This window comes from Cuculus canorus, chromosome 1 (genome assembly GCF_017976375.1).
Source record: "Cuculus canorus isolate bCucCan1 chromosome 1, bCucCan1.pri, whole genome shotgun sequence".
In the NCBI taxonomy this organism is placed as follows: domain Eukaryota; kingdom Metazoa; phylum Chordata; class Aves; order Cuculiformes; family Cuculidae; genus Cuculus; species Cuculus canorus.
Genome location: NC_071401.1, coordinates 68900605 through 68920180, shown reverse-complemented (window position 1 = coordinate 68920180; position 19576 = coordinate 68900605). Strand labels below are relative to the sequence as shown.

Below are 19576 nucleotides of genomic sequence, written 5' to 3'. Positions count from 1 at the left end.
TAAACACACAAAGAAGATGAAGCCCCTCCACCCCAAATACAACAGGCTTGTGATTTAGGCTGCTGTCTGAAATAGACTTTCTTGTTGAACAAGGTACTTTCTAAATTTAAGAATTTGCCTTGCCATGAGTTGTGTGCTTCCCAACATGACAGCATTTTTAGCCTTTGTCATGTAATTATGTTTACAACTCGTCACAAGCCATAATTAAAGTCAAGCTGTCAGCATGATTTTTTAAAAAATAAAATGTAAAGCTCAAAGATTTAAAAGAACTCTCATCTTCATTATGATCAGTGCAGTTTTGGACCCTTCCAAGGGACATTTTGGGGCTGCACCAGTAAACAGAACAAGTCAGGAAACATTTTCTGGCTCTGAGACCAGCTAGCATGACATATTCTATTCACATTCAAGTTCTCCGGGCTCCCTCCAAAGAAATGGCACCATGAACAATGCCCAGCCTTTGCTGTTCTCCCAGCTGGGCCCAGACACTGCCTGAGAGAGTGCTAACTGGCATACACCAAAAGTGCATGCACCAACTATACTAGCAATTTAATGGTACGGATCACTGTATGTCGTTGCTTAGGCCTATATTATGACCTTGTTTAGTTTAAAACAGGTATCCCTTTAGGGCCAGAATCTTTTTCAGCTGAGGACACTTAAACATGAAATGCTCAGCCTGTCTGGACGACAGAAACAGGATGGGAAGCTGAAGAGAACCACTTTACGCATGACATGGAATGGTCCTCACAGACCCATTAGCTTCACACTTCCTTCAGGAAGGCAGGACTTAAGGCTCAGAACCGAAGCAGAGGTGCCTGGGTTAATCCCATACTACCACCCTTCTGGGTTAACCCTGTACCACCACCAGGCAGAGGGAGACTCAGCCAGGACCTTGCAGAGCCTGTAGGAAATACAGCTGCTGGCAAAGAGGCAGCATTGCCTGATCCAGGCAGAGGGCTGCAGATCGGAGGCCGAGATGGTTGCCAGGTCTTGCATGTGACTAACTCAATAACCACTTCTGAGCACAATGCTGCACAACTTAGCTAAGAAAGCAGTACTTGTGGGGTACAGTTGATTTCTTGGCCAGTCTAATGAGCACAAGCAATATATTACTCAGAGAATGATGATCATATGCAAAGCGTCTCATTCTGCCATGTAGCCTGGTAGAGCGGCACTACAGTCAGTGTTTGGCATGCCTATTAAGCACAGATAAAACTGAATTTAGAGACAAATGCAGGTTTTGGGATGTCCAGCCTTAAAACAATCCAAGCTGGACAGACACTTCATCTTCCAAAAGTCTCCACAGTTGGGCTCTGCTGGAGACAGTATACTGCACTGGGCAGACTCCACAAGGGAATTTCTGTTTACGCCTTTATACCCATGCTGTATCTGAAAACACTGTAGAAACTCCAGAAAGACTCACCTGTCCTGAATCTGACAAACATGTCAAAAACATAGATGATATCAGAGCCATAATCCAGGAACAGCCATAATTTAATATGGTCAACTTGTAGCTCATCAAAGCAGGCTCTAAAGAAACAAAGATAAACAAAAAAATTAAAAATTACAGTGTGTATGCAGAGTACTTGCGAAGTGTGTCCTAGCAGCATGCTAGTGTATATTACAGGCATTGAAAAATTAAAGGCAGCATATCTGCATGCCTAAACATCTGCACACTACAGCTATGTCTAAACAGACTAAGATCTTTCAGAATTCAAAAGTGTGCAGGCCAAGAGCAAAACTCAAACACGTTTGCCACACAAGGGTACTTAGAGAGGGATACACATTCCTACCATTGAACATGCATAAAATTTCATGGGATACACATCTCTATTAAGATAATACCCAAATAAAAGATTTGTTTCTGAGTGGCAAGCCATCCTCATCTCTCCCCGATACCTGACACAGCCTAAATGAGCCTTTTCTGCAGCGCTCCATAACTTCGACTCAAAATGATTTCAACATGTGAGAAGGGAAAATCAATACTCAAATAAAACCATCCTGCCCTTCAAGCACCTTTAGGTGTATAATAGTAATTTAAGATAACCCAACAATGCCCAAAACTCTCCCTTCTGTTCTCTTTTGGGTGAATGGAAGACCTATCTCTAGGAGTAGTTACTGAGCCTACCATGGCCAAGGCACATCTCCGCACCTGTCCAGGTTAGGAGTTGACCTGCTGAAAATCAGCTCTGCAGAGAAGGACTCAGGAGTCCTGGTGGACAGCAAGTTAACCAAGAGCCAGCAATGTGCCCACATAGCCAAGAAGGCCAATGGTACCCTGGGGTGCATTAAGAAGAGTGTGGCCAGCAGGTTGAGGGACATTATCCTCCCTCTCTACTCTGCCGTAGTGAGGCTGCATCTAAAGTACTCTGTCCAGTTCAGGGATCCTCAGTTGAAGAAAGACAAGGAACTACTGGAGAAAATTCAGCACAAGGCCACAAAGATTATTAGGGGACTGGAATATCTCTCTTGTGAGGAAAAGCTGAGAGACCTGGATCTGTTTAGTCTGGAGAAGAGAAGAATGAGAAGGAGTCTAATCAATGCTTTTAAATATCTAAAGGGCCGAGGTCACAAGGAGGGGGGTCACATTCTTCTCAATGGTCCCCAGCAACAGCACGAAGAGTAACATGCACAAACTGGAGCACAGCAAGTTCCACCTCAATGTGAGGAAAAACTTTACTTTGAGGGTGACATAACCCTAGAACAGGCTGCCCAAGGAAGTTGTGGAATCTCCTTCTCTGGAGATATTCAAAACCAGCCGGGATGCACTCCTGTCCAACCTGTTGTAGGTGAACCTGCTTTGCTAAAGCAGGGCTAGGTCATGTCCAGAGGTCCCCTGGAAGCCCCTACCATCTTGTGATTCTGTGATCTCTGCCGCCAGCCAGCAGGTGGCACACGAGGGCCACAGCCAGCATTCAGGAGCAGCTCTTTGCAAGTTACAACAAAATGGTTTTAGATAAGAATATAAAAAGAAACATTGGCCATTTATTCCCAGTCATATGTGTATCGTACATCCCTAAGGGTAAAAACTGTAAATCTGCTAGGTAAGTCACTGAAAAAACCACCACAGGGAAATAAGAGGATGATTTCTATCAGAAACATAATGATACACTAAATTTGAAACCTAAAATTATGATCAGCTAAAATCCATACCTGCACACTAGCATGCACCAGTTGTAGAACACGGGTGCTGCAATTATGGTCAGCCAGTTGTAGTAAATATTGCTCGAAGGATCTATCACATAGATCTCTTTCTTCTTCCTGGAAAGGAAAAAGTGCAGATTTATACCAGAAAGGTGACAAAGTGACCTGCTGGATCTTCTGGAGGCAGCTCATCTCATGATGAACTCAGAGCTGCCTAAGAAGAGAAAGTTTCCACGCAGGCAGCTCCAGATGACATACCAAACATTAGCTTCATCCCATCCGTCATATTCTATTTACTTGCTTGACCCAACTTCAGAAAAAGTGAGAGTGGAAAGAAAAACAGAGACATTCACATTGCTCAGGATGAAAACCACATCCTTCTGCATATAATCTCCACTGAAAAAAAAAGTAAAACATTAAATATTTCTCATTATCATTTCAGCCAGCAGGCTATGGTCCATTGCTGGAGAAAGAGCCTTCCTTTGCAGACACATTTTGATGTTTTGGCAAATATAATTATGGAAACGACTGTATAGGCACACATTTAAGCAAGTAAAACACATATGTATTCCAACAGATGTTTACACAATTAAGTCCGTGTGCACATATACATTTATAGTGTATGACTGTAACTAAAACATATTATTATGTAAATGCAAATTTCACACATTCACAGTCCTTGCTCCCTAGGCCTCACAACAATGAACGATGCTGAATGAAACATACAGGTCTGGAATTTAGAGGAGATTTAAAGGACAGCATGGCTAATAGCACTTGTAGAGTATGCTCAGAAGTGCCTTTCCCCAGCATGAGGAAGGCTGATATGGAATAGACAGCATTAAGCATGTTATATGTAATCAGAGGAAATACGCATTAGTGGATAGTGAGGTCCACAACCACGGAAGTTATTCTAACAGTAATATATAATACTGTGAACTGTATAGTAGTTTGGGGAATACGTGACTAGGCAATGCTTGGATATGTATTTGTGTGACTTTTCCTAATCTGCAAGATGTAAATATCTTAAAAGGTAATGATAATCTGTCTCTTGTTTGTGTGTATTTCTGATATTATCCCTGCTGTCAGGGGATAATGGGACAGTACACTACCTTCTAGGCATGAAAACATTTATTTTCTTTGCTGAAATATTTTAAAATGCTTTTAGATCACTACAAAGGTCATACTCTCATTACATAGTACTGGAAGCTGAAAGAGAATCCCTAGAACAAATGCTTTCTAATCAAACAAAGTTTTGATTAAGACAGTCAAAATCTCAAGATCAAGCAGATTCCATTTGGAAGCGATTCCTGACTACATGTCCCCATACCTACACAGCACGCGCCACTTGCAGTGTATTACTTTAACACACTCTTAAACTGTTAAGTTCATTCAAGTTAATTCTCTTTTATCTGCTACCATTGTTATTTTTCATGACTAGTAATACTAAATCGTGCTATGTTTTCGTCAGCTTTGGGGGAACAAAACAAGAGCAGGATCCATTTTTGTCAACATCATTCCAATAAACTTGTTGCGGAACTACAGCATCTCCTATTCAGCAGAAGCAAACTTCAGTAATCACTAGTAATGAACTGCACCATACCAGGTAATTAAATATGCTGGTCAATGTATTAACTAAACTTATAACTAAATGTGTAATTTTCTTCGTGTAAGATTTTTGCTCTTTGTCCAAATCAGACTTTTGGTGTGTGGATCTGTAAAGCAGTCTGCTATTCTAAAATGCCCTCATAGTAAAAAAGTTATCTTAAACAGCAAATCAAAGTGATCAGAGGTAGCTGAATTCTCTTTTACTGACCTAGAAAGCTGTTCATGACAGGCCTAAGCTCAGGTCTTAAAGATGCAACAACTTTTTTGAGCAGTTGCACCTTTCCACAAGGTAAAACATAATAACGACTTGACAGGCTAACTTTCTGCAGTCTGCAGAACAATAATTGTTGTGGAGGTACTACAAGGAAATGCCATACCATGCTTTGTAGTGTAGGAGGTGTCTTATAAGCACATATTCATTCTTTATACTTACTCTTCTTTTTTTTTATCATCTTTTTTGTCATCTTTTTTGTCATCTTTCTTTTCCTCTTTCTTTTCCTCCTTCTTTTCCTCCTTCTTTTCCTCTTTTTTCTCCTCTTTAACCTCTTTCTTTTCTTCCTTTTTGCTGTACAACATAATGTAAGGCTTAGCAATATTATCAATACTCTAGTAGTTAAGGGAGAAGTGGGATATTGAGGTGCAGGAAACTAAACTAGACTCCAGGTAGAGTAGCATAGGGTTTCTCAGTGGAGCCATACATCTGTCTGGTAAAAAGAGTTTACAGTCTGAGGCCTCTCAAACTGATGCCACCACACCATTACATGAGGTAACCAGCTGGCTGATTCTATGCATTAGTCACCCGTGCTTTTTTTCAACCTTTTCAGACATCAGTGTACCAGACCGATTTTTATTGAACACCTTGAATTTGTTTCATTGTTTAGGACTCCCATGGGAGCTACGTGTTCTCCTCTGAACTGTCAAGATTCTCCCCATGCACCGGTGTCAAAAAAGGACAAATCAGTTCAAGGACAGCAACAAGGACAGCAGAAGATGGAACAACAGTTGAAAAAAAGCTGCTTACAAAAAAAAAAAAAAAAGTTGCCTATTTTAACCAACAGGTAAACAGTGTAGTGAGCTCATTTGTGCTTTGCATGTATACTTGCTTATATTACTCAGATCAGAAGTTGTCTACCTTGTGAATGGTAGTCCTGCCTATGAATGTGCTTGTTACAGAGATAAAGAAGCACTCCAAGGGAGAAGACAATAACCAACAATCTTAAGATAAGTATAATAGGTGTAGCCATAGCTTTCACCTATCAGCACTGAGCACCTGTTTCAATTCTTACCCACAGACATTTCTACAATGATGCAGCACCACAGTGCAATTTGGAAAATCTCAAACTAATTTGCCAAAAATGCTGAGATCCTACACTCCTCCGTGTGCAGGGAAATACCTACCAAGCTGACCAACACCAGTGAAACCATTACAATTATACATTGCAGATAAGAACCTTTGCATCAACTAAGCTTCCACTTACACAGAATTCAGTCAACTCAAAGAAACAGCTTTTCATTTACCAAGGCTGATTACTACATGGCAGTGGGAACTGCCACTCAAGTGTTTATTTCTCTGCCACTGACTCCTGGACTTTTATGGCTTCTTTTTAATCTGCACCAAAACCTCCTTCTTATCTTTCCTATTTGAAAAAATGTGTCAGGATTTCACTGCACGTTATTATGCACAGTGCCTGGTCTAAGGGCCAATTCACAGTTGCTGTTGTTCGCATTGACATAGCTCCTCAATACTTAAATGTCTGGCATTCTTACCAGAAATTAAGAACTAGGAGTAAATATAATTTTCAAAGGGTAGGGCCACTGCACATTTGTGGATGTTGTTATGCAGGGAAAAGTAGGTTCAGACAGAGAATCAATCAAAAAGTCTAGTGGTGAACTTTGGAGGTAACATTTTGACAAGTCTGACTTAATCCTATGGCTTGTTTTAAAAAAAGAAAAAAATATTATTTCGCACAGCATCTAATGCCAATACTTCTTTTGTCTAGTTTGAGATCTCCTCCAAACTCATCTGTCACCTGCAGGTGTCTTTCATAAACAAGATTCTTCCATTTCTGTGGCCTCTGTTCATATCTCTGTTGAAACAACTGCTAACTTATCATACTCTCACCTACTTATAGTCTGGTGGTGGAAGTCACCCAGAGGAAATCAAAGACTTGAAAGCATCACCTACAGTTCCCCAAGGGCAGGCACTCTTTAAGTCTTTAACATGAAAAACACAGAGCTTCAAGGAAACTCACGTATTTTTTTTATCAGTGCTACCAAGTAAATTGCAATCCAGTAACTAATAAAACAGTTGTTTGTGCCTGTCCTCTTTCACAGCAATACAGTGGTGTCCGTTTTGTGTTTCTTAGCACATTAAAAGGAATGCACATCTTCAGACTTAGAAAACATATCTTCATCAGCCTCTACTAAAACACTGTCATAGTCTTTGACTGAGTCAAATAATTGCATTTCTCTTCTGCTGAGAACTTTGCCAAATCAAGTATATTTCAGACTTTCAGGCAAGCAGACAGACAGCTGTTGTCTTCATTTTAAATAACGGAAGGATGAAAATTTTGCCTAAGGTACATGAGTCCTTGTCAGAAACAGAGTAAGAAAGCAGTATTTCCATCCTAATTGGTCCTTTGGGCCCTGACTAGCAGCCTAAGCTCCAGGCTTTTAGCACTTTTTTTTTTATACCAGTCTAAATAAAATTCTGCACATTTCTGTCACTGCTCACTACACACTGATTTTCCTTTTTAATAGAAGTTACACAAACAAATCAAAAAGCTGCTTCAGGAGCAGGAAGGCCTCTTGTTCAGATATGTGCACAAAAGTTTTGCAGCAACGTTTAGAATGTACAGTTTGAGCTAGCTCATGATAGAGCTTTTTGTTGAAAAAAAACAAGAGCTTCCTGAAAGTATTTCTGACATTATCAGAAACTGTTCTGATCATTTTCAATTTTTCTTTTCATCTGGAAAGCAATGAAAGAAATTAACTATCATCGCACATGAGAACAGATCTGCTGCTGGATGCTACAGAGCAGATATGTCCTCAGACAGCTGTGGCCTAAGACATCAACAAACACTGGTGTTGGGTGATTTTAAATTACAGGACTTCTTCACCTTTTCAAGACATTTCTCTTTGGTGTAATGCTGCATATCTTGTCAAATATATAAAATAGACTCCAAAGGAAACCTGCTGTCAGAACTTCCATCGCAATGCAAGCCTTACTGTGTTGCCTGTCACTATCTCTAAATCTACACCAACAATATCTGCTGAACTGAAGGATGCATTTTAAAAAGATGGTTAGTTTTCATTTAGACTGCATACAGAAGAGTTTTCTTGGTACCCTGCTCAGTATCCACTCCTCATTTGACGACTCAAAATTTTTGGGGCACTTGATTTGCAGAAGGAGACTAGCATGTTAAAAGAGGAAAATCACTATTAAAAAAAATAATACATGAATCTCAGTTCAAGACTGAATTAATAAATCAATTAGTAATGCAGTAAAATCAGCCAGCTGAACTAGAGGAGGTAAGGACTAAATGCTTAATCAAATTCACTCCTTAAGAGGTAAGGATAACTTCAGACAAAAAGAAATTCACAGAGAGCATGAAGGATGGCTTTTATACTAAAAAAACTAGATCTTTTTTTATAATTAAACTATATTCTTAGGAAAGGCTTAGGAAGAGATAAGGAGTTTATACTACAAATGTTACGCGGCTGGAAAGGGAAAAGCGAAGTTGCTACTAGTAGAAAGGTGTTTGGAAGTTACCAGTACTTACTCTTCATTGGTGTTGTTGCTATAGTTGACGTTAAACCTGGCCAAGGGCCAGCGACTGCAGTAAGTTAAATAAAACACATTAAAGAGCGTAAAGACTGTTGGTTTTTCATACACGTGTTTACCAACATGATGACTGACTTACTAGCTTCTCACAAATGCACTGATAAGATTAGGAAGGTCAACTTTGACTGCAATGATAAGCCCCTTTGCATAACTATTTCAAGGCACCGGTTTCTTTTTATCACGTGCTTGGCACACACACTTGTGACCACATCTGATGTCTGAAGCTTGTTCTCAGGCGTATTAGTGCACAGCAACATGCATCTCACTATTTTTAGCCCTGTATTCATTTAGCTACTAATTTAAGCTTTCCTCAATCCTTTCAAGTCTTCTTGACAGATGCAGTGCCAAGGCTTCTGGATAAGTAACAAGCACACCTACCATTGCTGCAGAACTAAGCCTTCATGATAGAACAGCTGGGAGATACTGTCACATGGCAACAGTGTGAAACTGAGGAGGTAAGGATGGATACTTCCAATTTCACTTCTAATAACCTTATATCAAGGTTCATTGGCTCAGGATCAATGTTCTCCTCTCTAATTACTTCAAATCTGCAGTTGCTACTGATCCAGATGTCTGAAAAACTCAGACAGCAGTCTGGCTAATTCAACAAAACATGCTTTTGAGTTGAATTTCTAAGAAGTAGATCAAGTGCAGATAATAAGGCTGTGCTGGCCTCCACCAAATCAAGGTAACCTCTACCATGCACAGTCCTTCAAAGATTCTTGCTTTAATCTGAATTACTAGCTGAGGTTTTGAATTAGATCAGCTTATTACTTGCTTACCTATCAATCTTCAGCTATGCAAAAATATACGAGAGTCTATGCTTCAAAGAGGAGTGCCAAACAGAAAGACAAGATTTTCTCATTTCTGCATTAAAAGCTTCTGTAATGTTAGCAGCTGAATTCTTGAGTAGGTGTTAACAAAGCAATGGCACATTTTGGACAACTGCTTGTTCGGCATTTCCTAATACTTACAGATAACGTGCATAACATGAATGTCCTGAAAAGCCACAACAAGCAGCATCCTAGATTCTTGAAACAGAAATTGCATTCATCCTCAGTGGCAAGGAGTTTAACCACATCAAGTTGCATATGATAAAATTCCAGTTTTAAGAAACCATTCTGCCTGAAGCAGCGTGATCAAAGTCCTCTACCTCAAGATCTTTGTTACAGTACGTTTGAGAGGGAAAGAGAAAGTCTGATGAAAGCCATAATAGTTCAGTTATGTCAAGATTCCTGGGAAGAATTAGATAACCTGTTCATCTGCCCTGCTAAGCTCCTTACGCTCTTCTTAAAATAAAACTTATATCCTAATCACCAAGAAAATATCCTGACATTTGCCACCTTCCTTTAAAACATAAATACATCTTCTTACCTTTTTATTCCTCCAGGCTGCTCACGGATACCCAGAAAGGAGCGGATGTTACTTTGCCTACTGGACACCTCTATGAGCTCTGGCCCTCGAATACGCTCTAAGAAAGAATCAGGTCTTTGGTCTTCATGGTGCGAATGTCTCGTGGCCCATGACCTCACAGATATGACAAATCGGGATAGCCTGCATGGAACAAACACACAAAATTGACTGAACCAGACAAGAACATCAGATGGCTTAAACCATCCCCACAAAGAGTAGCCCAGGAGGGTTTTTCTTCACATCTCCACCTGCCACAAAATCGAACTTGATGGATTAACTCTGTGAACCCAGTCACTTTCCACATTTATACATCACCTTTTGCAGTGCATCAGGAAAGTACCTCACACATCAGTTCCTAGTCCACAGTACTAGCATCACAGAAGAAACCAAAGAGTATTTTTGCCAAATGGGAGCAAACCAAGTGGTTACGGTACGGCAGTTGACTTCTGACAAAGTTCTGGCATTATGTGATAATGAGGGAATTCTGGACTGACAGAACAGGGAAACAAAAAATACTCACAAGATCACATGCTTGCGGGATCATACACACAGTGGAAACAAAAGCTGAATAGTTCATGAGGGAAGATGAACTTTGAAATAAGGAATGATAAAACTTCAGCCACATTCCCTTACATTTTAAAGGGTTTCTCGACAGACGTATTAATTGCCTATCACATATGAACTGGCCTGTTGTATAGGAAGTACTATTTCCTCATCCTAAATTTCTAGCAGAGCATTGAAATGAGATAAGAAAAAAATCATGACATTGCAATAATTTATTATTGTATCATTATGTATCTTTTTCTCCATCCACTAATTCATATTATGAATACTTACAATGTTTTCTGTCAAACTTTGAAAGGAAATATGTTTCTGAAAATAATGAAGACTGAAATTTACCAAAGTGATTACATTTATTACCCACACAATATATTATTTCCTGTCAGCAGTCTAATATGGACAAAAGGGTGTTAACTCAGGTGTCCCAACATAAGCCCAGAAAACAGCATAATGAAATCCTGAACAATGCTTAACTTCTCGCGGAGACCTTGGGCTACTCAAGGAAAGCTCTTTATATTCTCTCTGTGTTGGCTGATATTACATATGTTCAGAACCCACAAAGAAGCTGATATGAACAATTTAAATCTTATGGTAAAGTACATCTGCCTCTTGATTGCAGTTTTCAGGGCCCTAACTATACCTCCTCATAGATCTTGTCCAGGTTCTCTTATCCTGAAATAACAATGACAATAAAGGCAATATTATCACATATGAAAAATTAGAAAAATATATTTCTCGTTCTTTAGCACTATACCAAGATAGCATCATATAAACCATTTACAATTTCCAACAATTCAGAAAATTCAAAGCCTAGCAAGAATGCAAAAGAAAAGCAAAGTTCCAGATAAAAGCCTGAGATGATTTAATAGATTCCCCACTCTATTAAAAACCACTGCATAAAATTAAACTACAAATTCTTTTTTCCTGAGCAGAACTGAGCTTTCACATAGGAAACTACTAATATGGATGTTCTTATTTACATTAGAAAATAAAGCGTTTTTATGAGACCTGTTTGTTAAGAAGCAAACAGATTTTACTAGATAAAATTGAGGGCCTCTCCACTTGAACAAAGAAATAGAATTTTCTGATTTCTGCCATGCTGTATTATTTTCACTTTTTTGCCCTTTACCCCTCGAAGTAATATACTCAGTGAAGTCCATCAGACGCTATCGTCTTAGGTCCTTGAGAATTCACATTCAAGAGGCATGTAGTGTTAGCATTACTTAAATTGCTACTAATTCCCATTTTCATCACAGGCTTCCTTTTATATTCAGAGATTAAGTAACTGTAGCTACGCACACATAATTCAAATCATCCTGAAAAAAAGGTAAAGAACAATATAAACAAAGATTAAAAGAAGTTCTCAATATTAGTTCATATACTCATGTTTTAAGTTTACACAAAACACATACCCATAAAGGTTTTCCACCTAAAACCAACTATTGCAGATTTCATAGTCTACACACTGTGGTGTCACTACCTGACAACCAAACAGGGAAATATAAATTTATTCTCCACCATCCAAAAGGCTGAAGTGCAAACAACAATCTTTAAATTACTCAAGTTTTATAATAAATTCTTTCTTTGCTCTTTGAAACACACTATGCTTAAACTGAGCACAGTCTGTATGTAACAATCATATCTGAAGACAAGAGCACTGTAGTCTTAGCTGGAAATATTTATAGCAGACAGAATATGTTTTTGAAGTTCCAGTTCAGGTTGATGTTTAAGACCTGGTAAAGTAAATGATTTAAGCAAATGGTTGACTTGAATTTTGCTAACTAAAGCTCCCAATCCTTTATAAACATAACTGAACTCTAAAAACTGAGAGAAACTCTTGCACTCCCAGCACAAAAGCCCCTCCCTCCACCCTTGTCAGAATCATCTACCAACAAGGGAACAATCATTATGTCTTACTTGATAGGAAACAAAAATTGCACCAGCTATTAGCCAGAAGTAAACACTGATTCATTTACTTTATAATCTGGCCTCACTTCATGCATTTCCTTAGCGTTCAATATATTTTCAGATCTGATCATGTAAAACTAATCTTTTTTTTTTAATTCAGAATAATCTGTGTGAGCTGATTCAGCATCTCTAGGATTCTAAGTTTTTTTGTTAGCAATGAGTCAGCCATGTGTTCAGAATCAAGGTCAAAAGCAGCTTCTTTTACTTTCTTCAGCCAGACTCCATTCATTTTCTTTGGAAAGTGATGGCTCTTCTTACTTTGCCTCCAAATTGTAATCAGTCTCTTTCAACAAGTTAAACTTAATACTATAAATGGTATTAGGTAGCATGTTACCTTGCCATTGCTCCCCTGCCTGTGAATGAGCTTGTCTGGGACTCAGATAGATGTCTTCCATCCACAGAAATGACCCTCTGCAGTTCTGAAGATGCATCCTCACACAGCGAATGGGTTCTGCAAAAGCAATTTTTTTTAAACATTCCATACAGCCTCCAGCAGACTTCCCCCATGAGGAAACAATGCAGCAAACTGTCCTCTTCCTGGTAATACGGCATACATTTGATATACGCAGAGTTCAGACTCTATTCCTGCTTATCTGAAGCCATCCAACACAACGCGAAGTCAGTGGAGGCTCTGCCATTCATTCCAGCAAGCTCAGAGCTGACTCCTTACTGGTCAGTACTATTCTGGTGTGCAGATAACACAGTTATGGGAAGCACGTTTTCTACTCTTAACATCTCCTGTAAGGCATCGGCAGCTTTCCTTCAACATGGAGTTCATCTTCAGGGGACTTTAAAGTGACTGCCCATTGCTTTTTCTCAGTGTGGTTCTCCTAGACATTGTTCGGGGCTAACAGTCTGGAATTTCTATCTATTTATGACTCAAAGCAAATACGCATATACTTCCGATGTATCAGGGAGTGCAGTGATAAGACAAGGGATGATGTTTCTAAGCTGAAAAAATGTAGATTTGGATTAGACATTAGGATGAAATTTTTCACTGTGAGAACAGTGAGGCACTGGAGGAGGTGGCCCAGAGAACTGTGGAAGCTCTGTAACTGGAAGCGTTCAAGGCCAGGCTGGATGAGGTTTTGAGCAGCCTGGTCTAGTGGAAGGGGTTGTGGCCCACAACAGGGGGGTTGGAACTGGATGATCATTAATGTTCCTTCCAACCCAAACCATTCCACGATTCTATGATTTTTGCTTGAACTGAAAGAGGAAAGAGTGATTCACATTAGTTAGGCCTGACCGGCACCACTGCTGTTCTCACCTTGTAACTGTTGCTCGCATTATAACTGGAACTTCACCTATTGCATAGCAGAACAGGCTACAGGGCAGCTCTGGCAGCGACGAGATGAGGCACCTCAACCTACTGCCACATGTGGAAAACACTGCAGCAGCCCAATAGACAGTGATTATAACATTAAGCTACATGCAGTGTCTGCCAACTCCCATGAGCTCCTGTAAGACTACTTATTAGCATGGAAATAATTAGCATTTGAGAAAAACAGATGAAATTTTAGCCTCATCTTTCAGTAATGGAGTTTTGAAATTCACTTCACTGGAACCTGGACTTTACAAGGGCTCACTCTGGATTTTTTTATAAAATTCCTGGGGTTTTCTCTGTTTTCCATCCTTTAGTATTCACTTTTACAAGACTTTGTCACATCCACTAAGGATCACTTCTTTCCCCCTTTGTAAGGCAAACAAGAACTCTCACATGACTTTGTTAATCTGTATTGCCAGGAAAACACTGACTATGATAATACTTACAGCATCTTCATAAGAACAGGCAATGGCATTTTGAATGCCCACAAAAGGATTATTGGCAACTCAATTTTGTGTGTACTCACAGCTGAGAAACTGACAAACAGAGAATGAAAACTTCATTATTTCTACACAAAGAATCACGCTAAAAAGAAACACTCCCAGAATTCTCAACTTGTTAATTGTTTTCTTCTTCTCTTCTAATAAGAAGACACCAATTGACACTGCTTAGTACTGAAAAACTTTTATAATCTGAATTATATTGTGGGAACAGAGAATATTGTAGGATGCCAAATTTAACATGGCTTCTAGGGGAGGACGAACAAACTCATGGAACAGAAATCTATTATGGATTACCAGATACACAGAGCCAACTTATTTCAGTTCAATAAGTCTCCTGAACTGGATGCTGGGAGAGTATTAGAGGAAAATACGTTGCAGATACTTGCAGTTTTCCCAGTCTTTTTTCTTTTTCCTGGAGCATCTGCCTACAGACCTCCTACAGAAAGGATACTGGACCAGTCAGTCTTTTAGTCTGGACTGTTATAGCTGGTTTTAAGTTCTTTTACTCCATTTTTACAGGAAAATATACATTATGTGTGATTTTAGACACAATAATTTCTAATATTGCTATCTGTCAAAATTCAGATATGAAGAAAAAGTATTTTGCAGAAATAGATAGCCTTTCATGGAGGCTTAAGCCAGTGTCTTTTATTGCACATTTGGATGAATTAGTAGTTTGTATTCAATCAGTGACTCAAATAATGAAGAGTATCTCACTAAGTTGCAGTAACTCAATTACTTTTAGTGACTGTACATTCAGTTGTTATATCTGCTCTAAATATAAGTAATTAAATATAAATGTGACCAAATAAAGTAGTGAATAATAATACAGAAAAAAGGTAAACATGGATTAAAATACTTCAGGTATCCTTCCAAGCAGAATTGTAAAAAGAGAAAAGATGGTCAGACCGCATTCTTTGTCAGTCTAAGAAAACCCTGCACTGAGATCAGGCCCATGAGATCAGGCCAACCAGGCTTTTTCTGAAATCTCAGAGGGAGATCTATTTCAATTTTATTAGCTTCTATAAGCATACTGAAATACAATAAACACTACGTGATGTTCTATTTTGAACAATCTGCAACAGGATCGGAAAACAAGACACAAAGGACTCCGCAAGGCAGATCTGATTAAGATACTTGACTGATACTACACAGCAATCATATTCTACTTTAATTCACACAAGTGCAAATCAGAAAGTAAATTTAAAATTGACTCTTCCATTATTATAACTCCTCATTATAAGTCCCTGTTATAAAACTCAGATACTCATCCATGAATTTCCTCAACGCTACTCAGATAATAAAAAAGGCCTTATTTTTCAGCCAGGTTTATGCTGATGCAGAGGGGCGCTTACAGATGAGGCTTTTGATGTGACACCTTCAATGCATGTAGCATAGTTTTTATTTTATTTTTACAAAGAGGGATTAATCTCCATCTGGACTCTGTAAGCTTGCTTGGTATCTGCAGCAAAACAGTAACCACTGCCATTACTATCCAAGGGTGTCACACAGCCTGAAATCAACACGAGAAGAGAACATGCAGAGTGCCAAGAAATAAAAAGCAGGTTACAAAGCAGAAACATCAGCAGATTATTGTGCCTTCTTGTCTTACATTGAAAAATACTTTATTTGCACAGGGGTAGCACTGTCACTATACCTTAGAGAAAACTCACTGACACTAAGGTTTCTGCTTCAAGTCTCTTCAGCTCTCTAAAGACTAATTTATTGTCATACTTTTAAGGTATCTAGCAGACTAAGATCTGGGAAGAATATTTACAACAACACTTGCTCAGTAGCTGTCCCTTGCCTTGACTTAACTTGGCTCTAAATTTGCACAAAGATCTTCAAGGAAACCCCAGAAGACCATTTTCACCTAAAATGCATCCAAATAATTGAGAAATTTCATTTAGCTGCAGTTGTTTTGGCAGTCTGATCAGTTAAATTGGAATTGCTGAAGCTCTTTAGAGTAATGACTATGAGCCAGACTTCAAGTGGCGGACTAGGGTCTAGAGGGCAGTAAATTGATGATGTAAAATAGGGTTTCTAATATAACCTGAATATATATATTCCCATTATAGCAACTGGCATCGTAGGGCTTGCTTTAGTTGCCCCAATATAGGAGTCAGTACCACTTGGAATAACTCAAAACACTTTATCTGACCTCTCCAGAGCACACAGGTCTCACCTCACATTCACTAGCCCCAATTAAATGCTTCAGATACTCTATGGTATCTCAAATAGCTTTAGACGCCTATTTTAGGCAACTAAATACCTCTCATAATTGATACAGCCAAACAAGCCTGAAAAGCTATCCAGCTTCAGGGTAAGCTAAACAGTTCCCTAGGCTCCATGACTGTCAGTACTGACTACATCTCTGCTGATAACAGCAGGAATTTAGACATCTACTCACATAAAGACGCTAAAATCTAGATGTCTACAAAGTACAACTGATTCCTCCTTCCAACTTTTATATAGCCAGCCTGTGCCTATAAGCTAATGTGATGTCTGTTCTATTTGAAATGTTTCTATACAAAGGCTGGGTTTTAAAAATGAGGACTTGCTTGGGGTTTTTTGTTGTTGTTGATTTTTGTTTTAACAAAATGAACAAACTTCATGCATACTGCACTGTAAGAATCTGTGCACATGAATCACTTACTCCAGCATAACTGAGAATGGCAAATTAAAGATCACCAGCAGCTTACTGTTAACTGTTTCAGTGTATGCTTTTCCTTGACAATACTTCATTCCACAGCAGAGAAGCACTTAAGCACATCCTTAGCATTAAGCATAAATTTAACACCCACTGACTTTAATGAGAACTAAGTAATGTGCTTAATTGCTTTGTTGAACTACAGCCAACAGGAGTTAGAGGAAGATAAAGGCAAAGGAGAAACGCTACTATATTAGAAAACCTGGGCTTTTTTCCAATGTCTATAGTTGCTTATTTTTCTACAAGATGAACAAGACATAAAGCATTGGATGGGATCTATCTTTTGATAGAGACATATTTTAAAACAAGTCTGAATTAAAAATGTGTATCAGAATTCTTCGAGTTATTATTTTGGGCTGTTACAAAGGTATTGTGTGTATGTACTAGCAATCACTTCAGCAAGACAAAAATTTTAAATGAGATCCTTCTTACAGAATGAGATTATATCTTTTTACTCATCTATCAACTCCTGTAATTAATGCTGATACCAGCAAACTTTATTTTAAATAAATGGCTCTTGAAGATCATCATCATCATGATAAAGTGCAATTCATATTTCAGTCTGTGTCATAAGCAATCCATTGCCTCTGAAACAAAGATGACTGCAGAAATTTAATTCTACATTTAAACCTTTATAACCACAGTCTCGCATCCATGCCAGTAATTGCATTCTGTGAGCTGCCAATCACTGGTATCCTCTACAAAAAGGACATTAACAAAAGGAAAGGAAGAGACTCATTTCAATCTGTTTTTCCCTGTTTCTAAGATATCACTGTAAATTGAGACAAAGTGACACGGCTCTTGCAAATCGCCCTAAGGAGACCATGGGGTAGTATAACTAAGTCAAGCAAGCCATACTATGCAGAATGAAAGCAGCTCTATTTTGACTAGTATAGGTACACCTACATGGCAGAAGGTATCACGTAAGCAAAGCAGAAAGAAAAACAAGGACTAGTTCAAGCAGGACAAGGATCACAACCATACTCGGTGCTAGGGACATGAAATACAAAATTATCGTAACTCAGACAGTCCTGTCAGCCTAGCAGAATTTGAGGGTTCTAGTCTGGGTACACGTTTGAACAGCAAAAGACAGTCTGACATGGTCCAAATAGCAGAGGTGGTTGACTGTAACAATCCAAAAGAAGAACACATTTTCCACTCTGTAGAGGTGCTCTGGATCATCAGACACTTTCCTGCAGGCCCATCAGGGTTTGCCTAGACTAAACAAATGACTTCTGCTGTGTAAAAGGCAAGTGTCAGCTCACTGGCAAATTTTAAACAACCACTTTAAAACTATCAAACAGAGAAAGGTGAATGCAAAGAAACTGTTGCAGTTCTACCATACAGTGAAAAACTCTGAAAATCTACTACAAAAATGGTTATATACTTTATATGCTGTAAATGTTCCATATCATAGGAAAAAGGAGATTTGCAGAGGCTACTTGTAAAAAAACTTCCTCAGGCTTGTCACTGCATGGCATTGGGAGGATCCATTTTTCTCCACATCCCACTGACTCTGTGGGAAACACAGACCCTGCCATCTGTAGGATGACTTGAGAAAGAGGTTTCATAGAATCATAGAATCCTTAAAACTGGAAAATACCTCTTGAATGGAAAAGACCGTAAGATTGGAAAAGCTCATCAAATCCGATGATCAACACAACACCACTGTGCCCACTAAACCACGTCCAGAAGTACGACATCTACACATTTTTTGAGCACCTCCAGAGATGGTGACTCCACCACTTCCCTGGGCAGCCTGATCCAGTGCTTCACCACTCCCTCAGTAAAGAAATTTTTCCCAATATCCAATCTAACCCTCCCCTTTCCCCTCATCCTATCACTTGTTACTTGTGAAAAAAGACCAACACCCAGCTTACTACAAACTCCTTTTAGGTAGTTGTTAGGTAGTTAGTTAGGTATTTGTTTCTTCTTAATGAGTTGGTGTAATTCTCACTGGTGTGCAAATAGGGTTTATTCCTGAGGTAATACAGATCTTGGTTCCAAAACTGCAAGCCATGACAACCTTTCTGTCTCTTCTGTACTTCGGATATACATCATTAAGTCTGTTAAGCACACTGGGTCAACGATATCATGACATAACAGTCCCATAATGCAGAGCTAGTGCCACAAATTATGCAGTGATCTCTCCTCTTGACTGTGGGGAAAGGAATATCTTACCTGATGTAGCCATTTCCAATTCTTTCAATATCTTCATCGGTAGTTCTGACAGACAGGCTATGCATACCAGGGTAGGAGTGCTGGGTGTTGATTTTTGCCATTTTGCTTTATGTATCAACATCTAAATGGCAGCTGAAACAGAGGGGGAAAGAACATTTTTTGAAGACTGCAAAAGAAATGTGCTCAGTAATTAAAAAAAAGAAATTTATTAAAACAATGGAATGGAAAAAAAAACAAATGCAACCATTTGAAGAATAGACAGTGATATTTATACATACAATATACTCATTTCTTGATTTATTTGCACAAGAGAAAAAAAATTCTAG

General features: G+C 38.9%; 1 protein-coding gene across 5 annotated transcripts in view; it reads right to left on the bottom strand.

Annotated features, from left to right (window-relative positions):
- CNGA3 (cyclic nucleotide gated channel subunit alpha 3) overlaps positions 1-19576 on the bottom strand; it is a 39115-nt gene that overhangs the window by 7284 nt on the left and 12255 nt on the right. For 3 of the 5 annotated variants that reach the window (XM_054085951.1, XM_054085881.1, XM_054085816.1), the window contains exons 2-8: positions 19251-19382; positions 12867-12983; positions 9965-10144; positions 8529-8582; positions 5180-5311; positions 3151-3258; positions 1421-1527 (exon numbers count right to left, since the gene is read on the bottom strand). In XM_054085951.1, the coding sequence (XP_053941926.1) occupies positions 1421-1527; positions 3151-3258; positions 5180-5311; positions 8529-8582; positions 9965-10144; positions 12867-12983; positions 19251-19351 (799 nt within the window). In that variant the 5' untranslated portion in view covers positions 19352-19382. The remainder of the gene's footprint in view (positions 1-1420; positions 1528-3150; positions 3259-5179; positions 5312-8528; positions 8583-9964; positions 10145-12866; positions 12984-19250; positions 19383-19576) is intronic. The other 2 variants (XM_054086031.1, XM_054086112.1) reach the window with 2 other exon arrangements.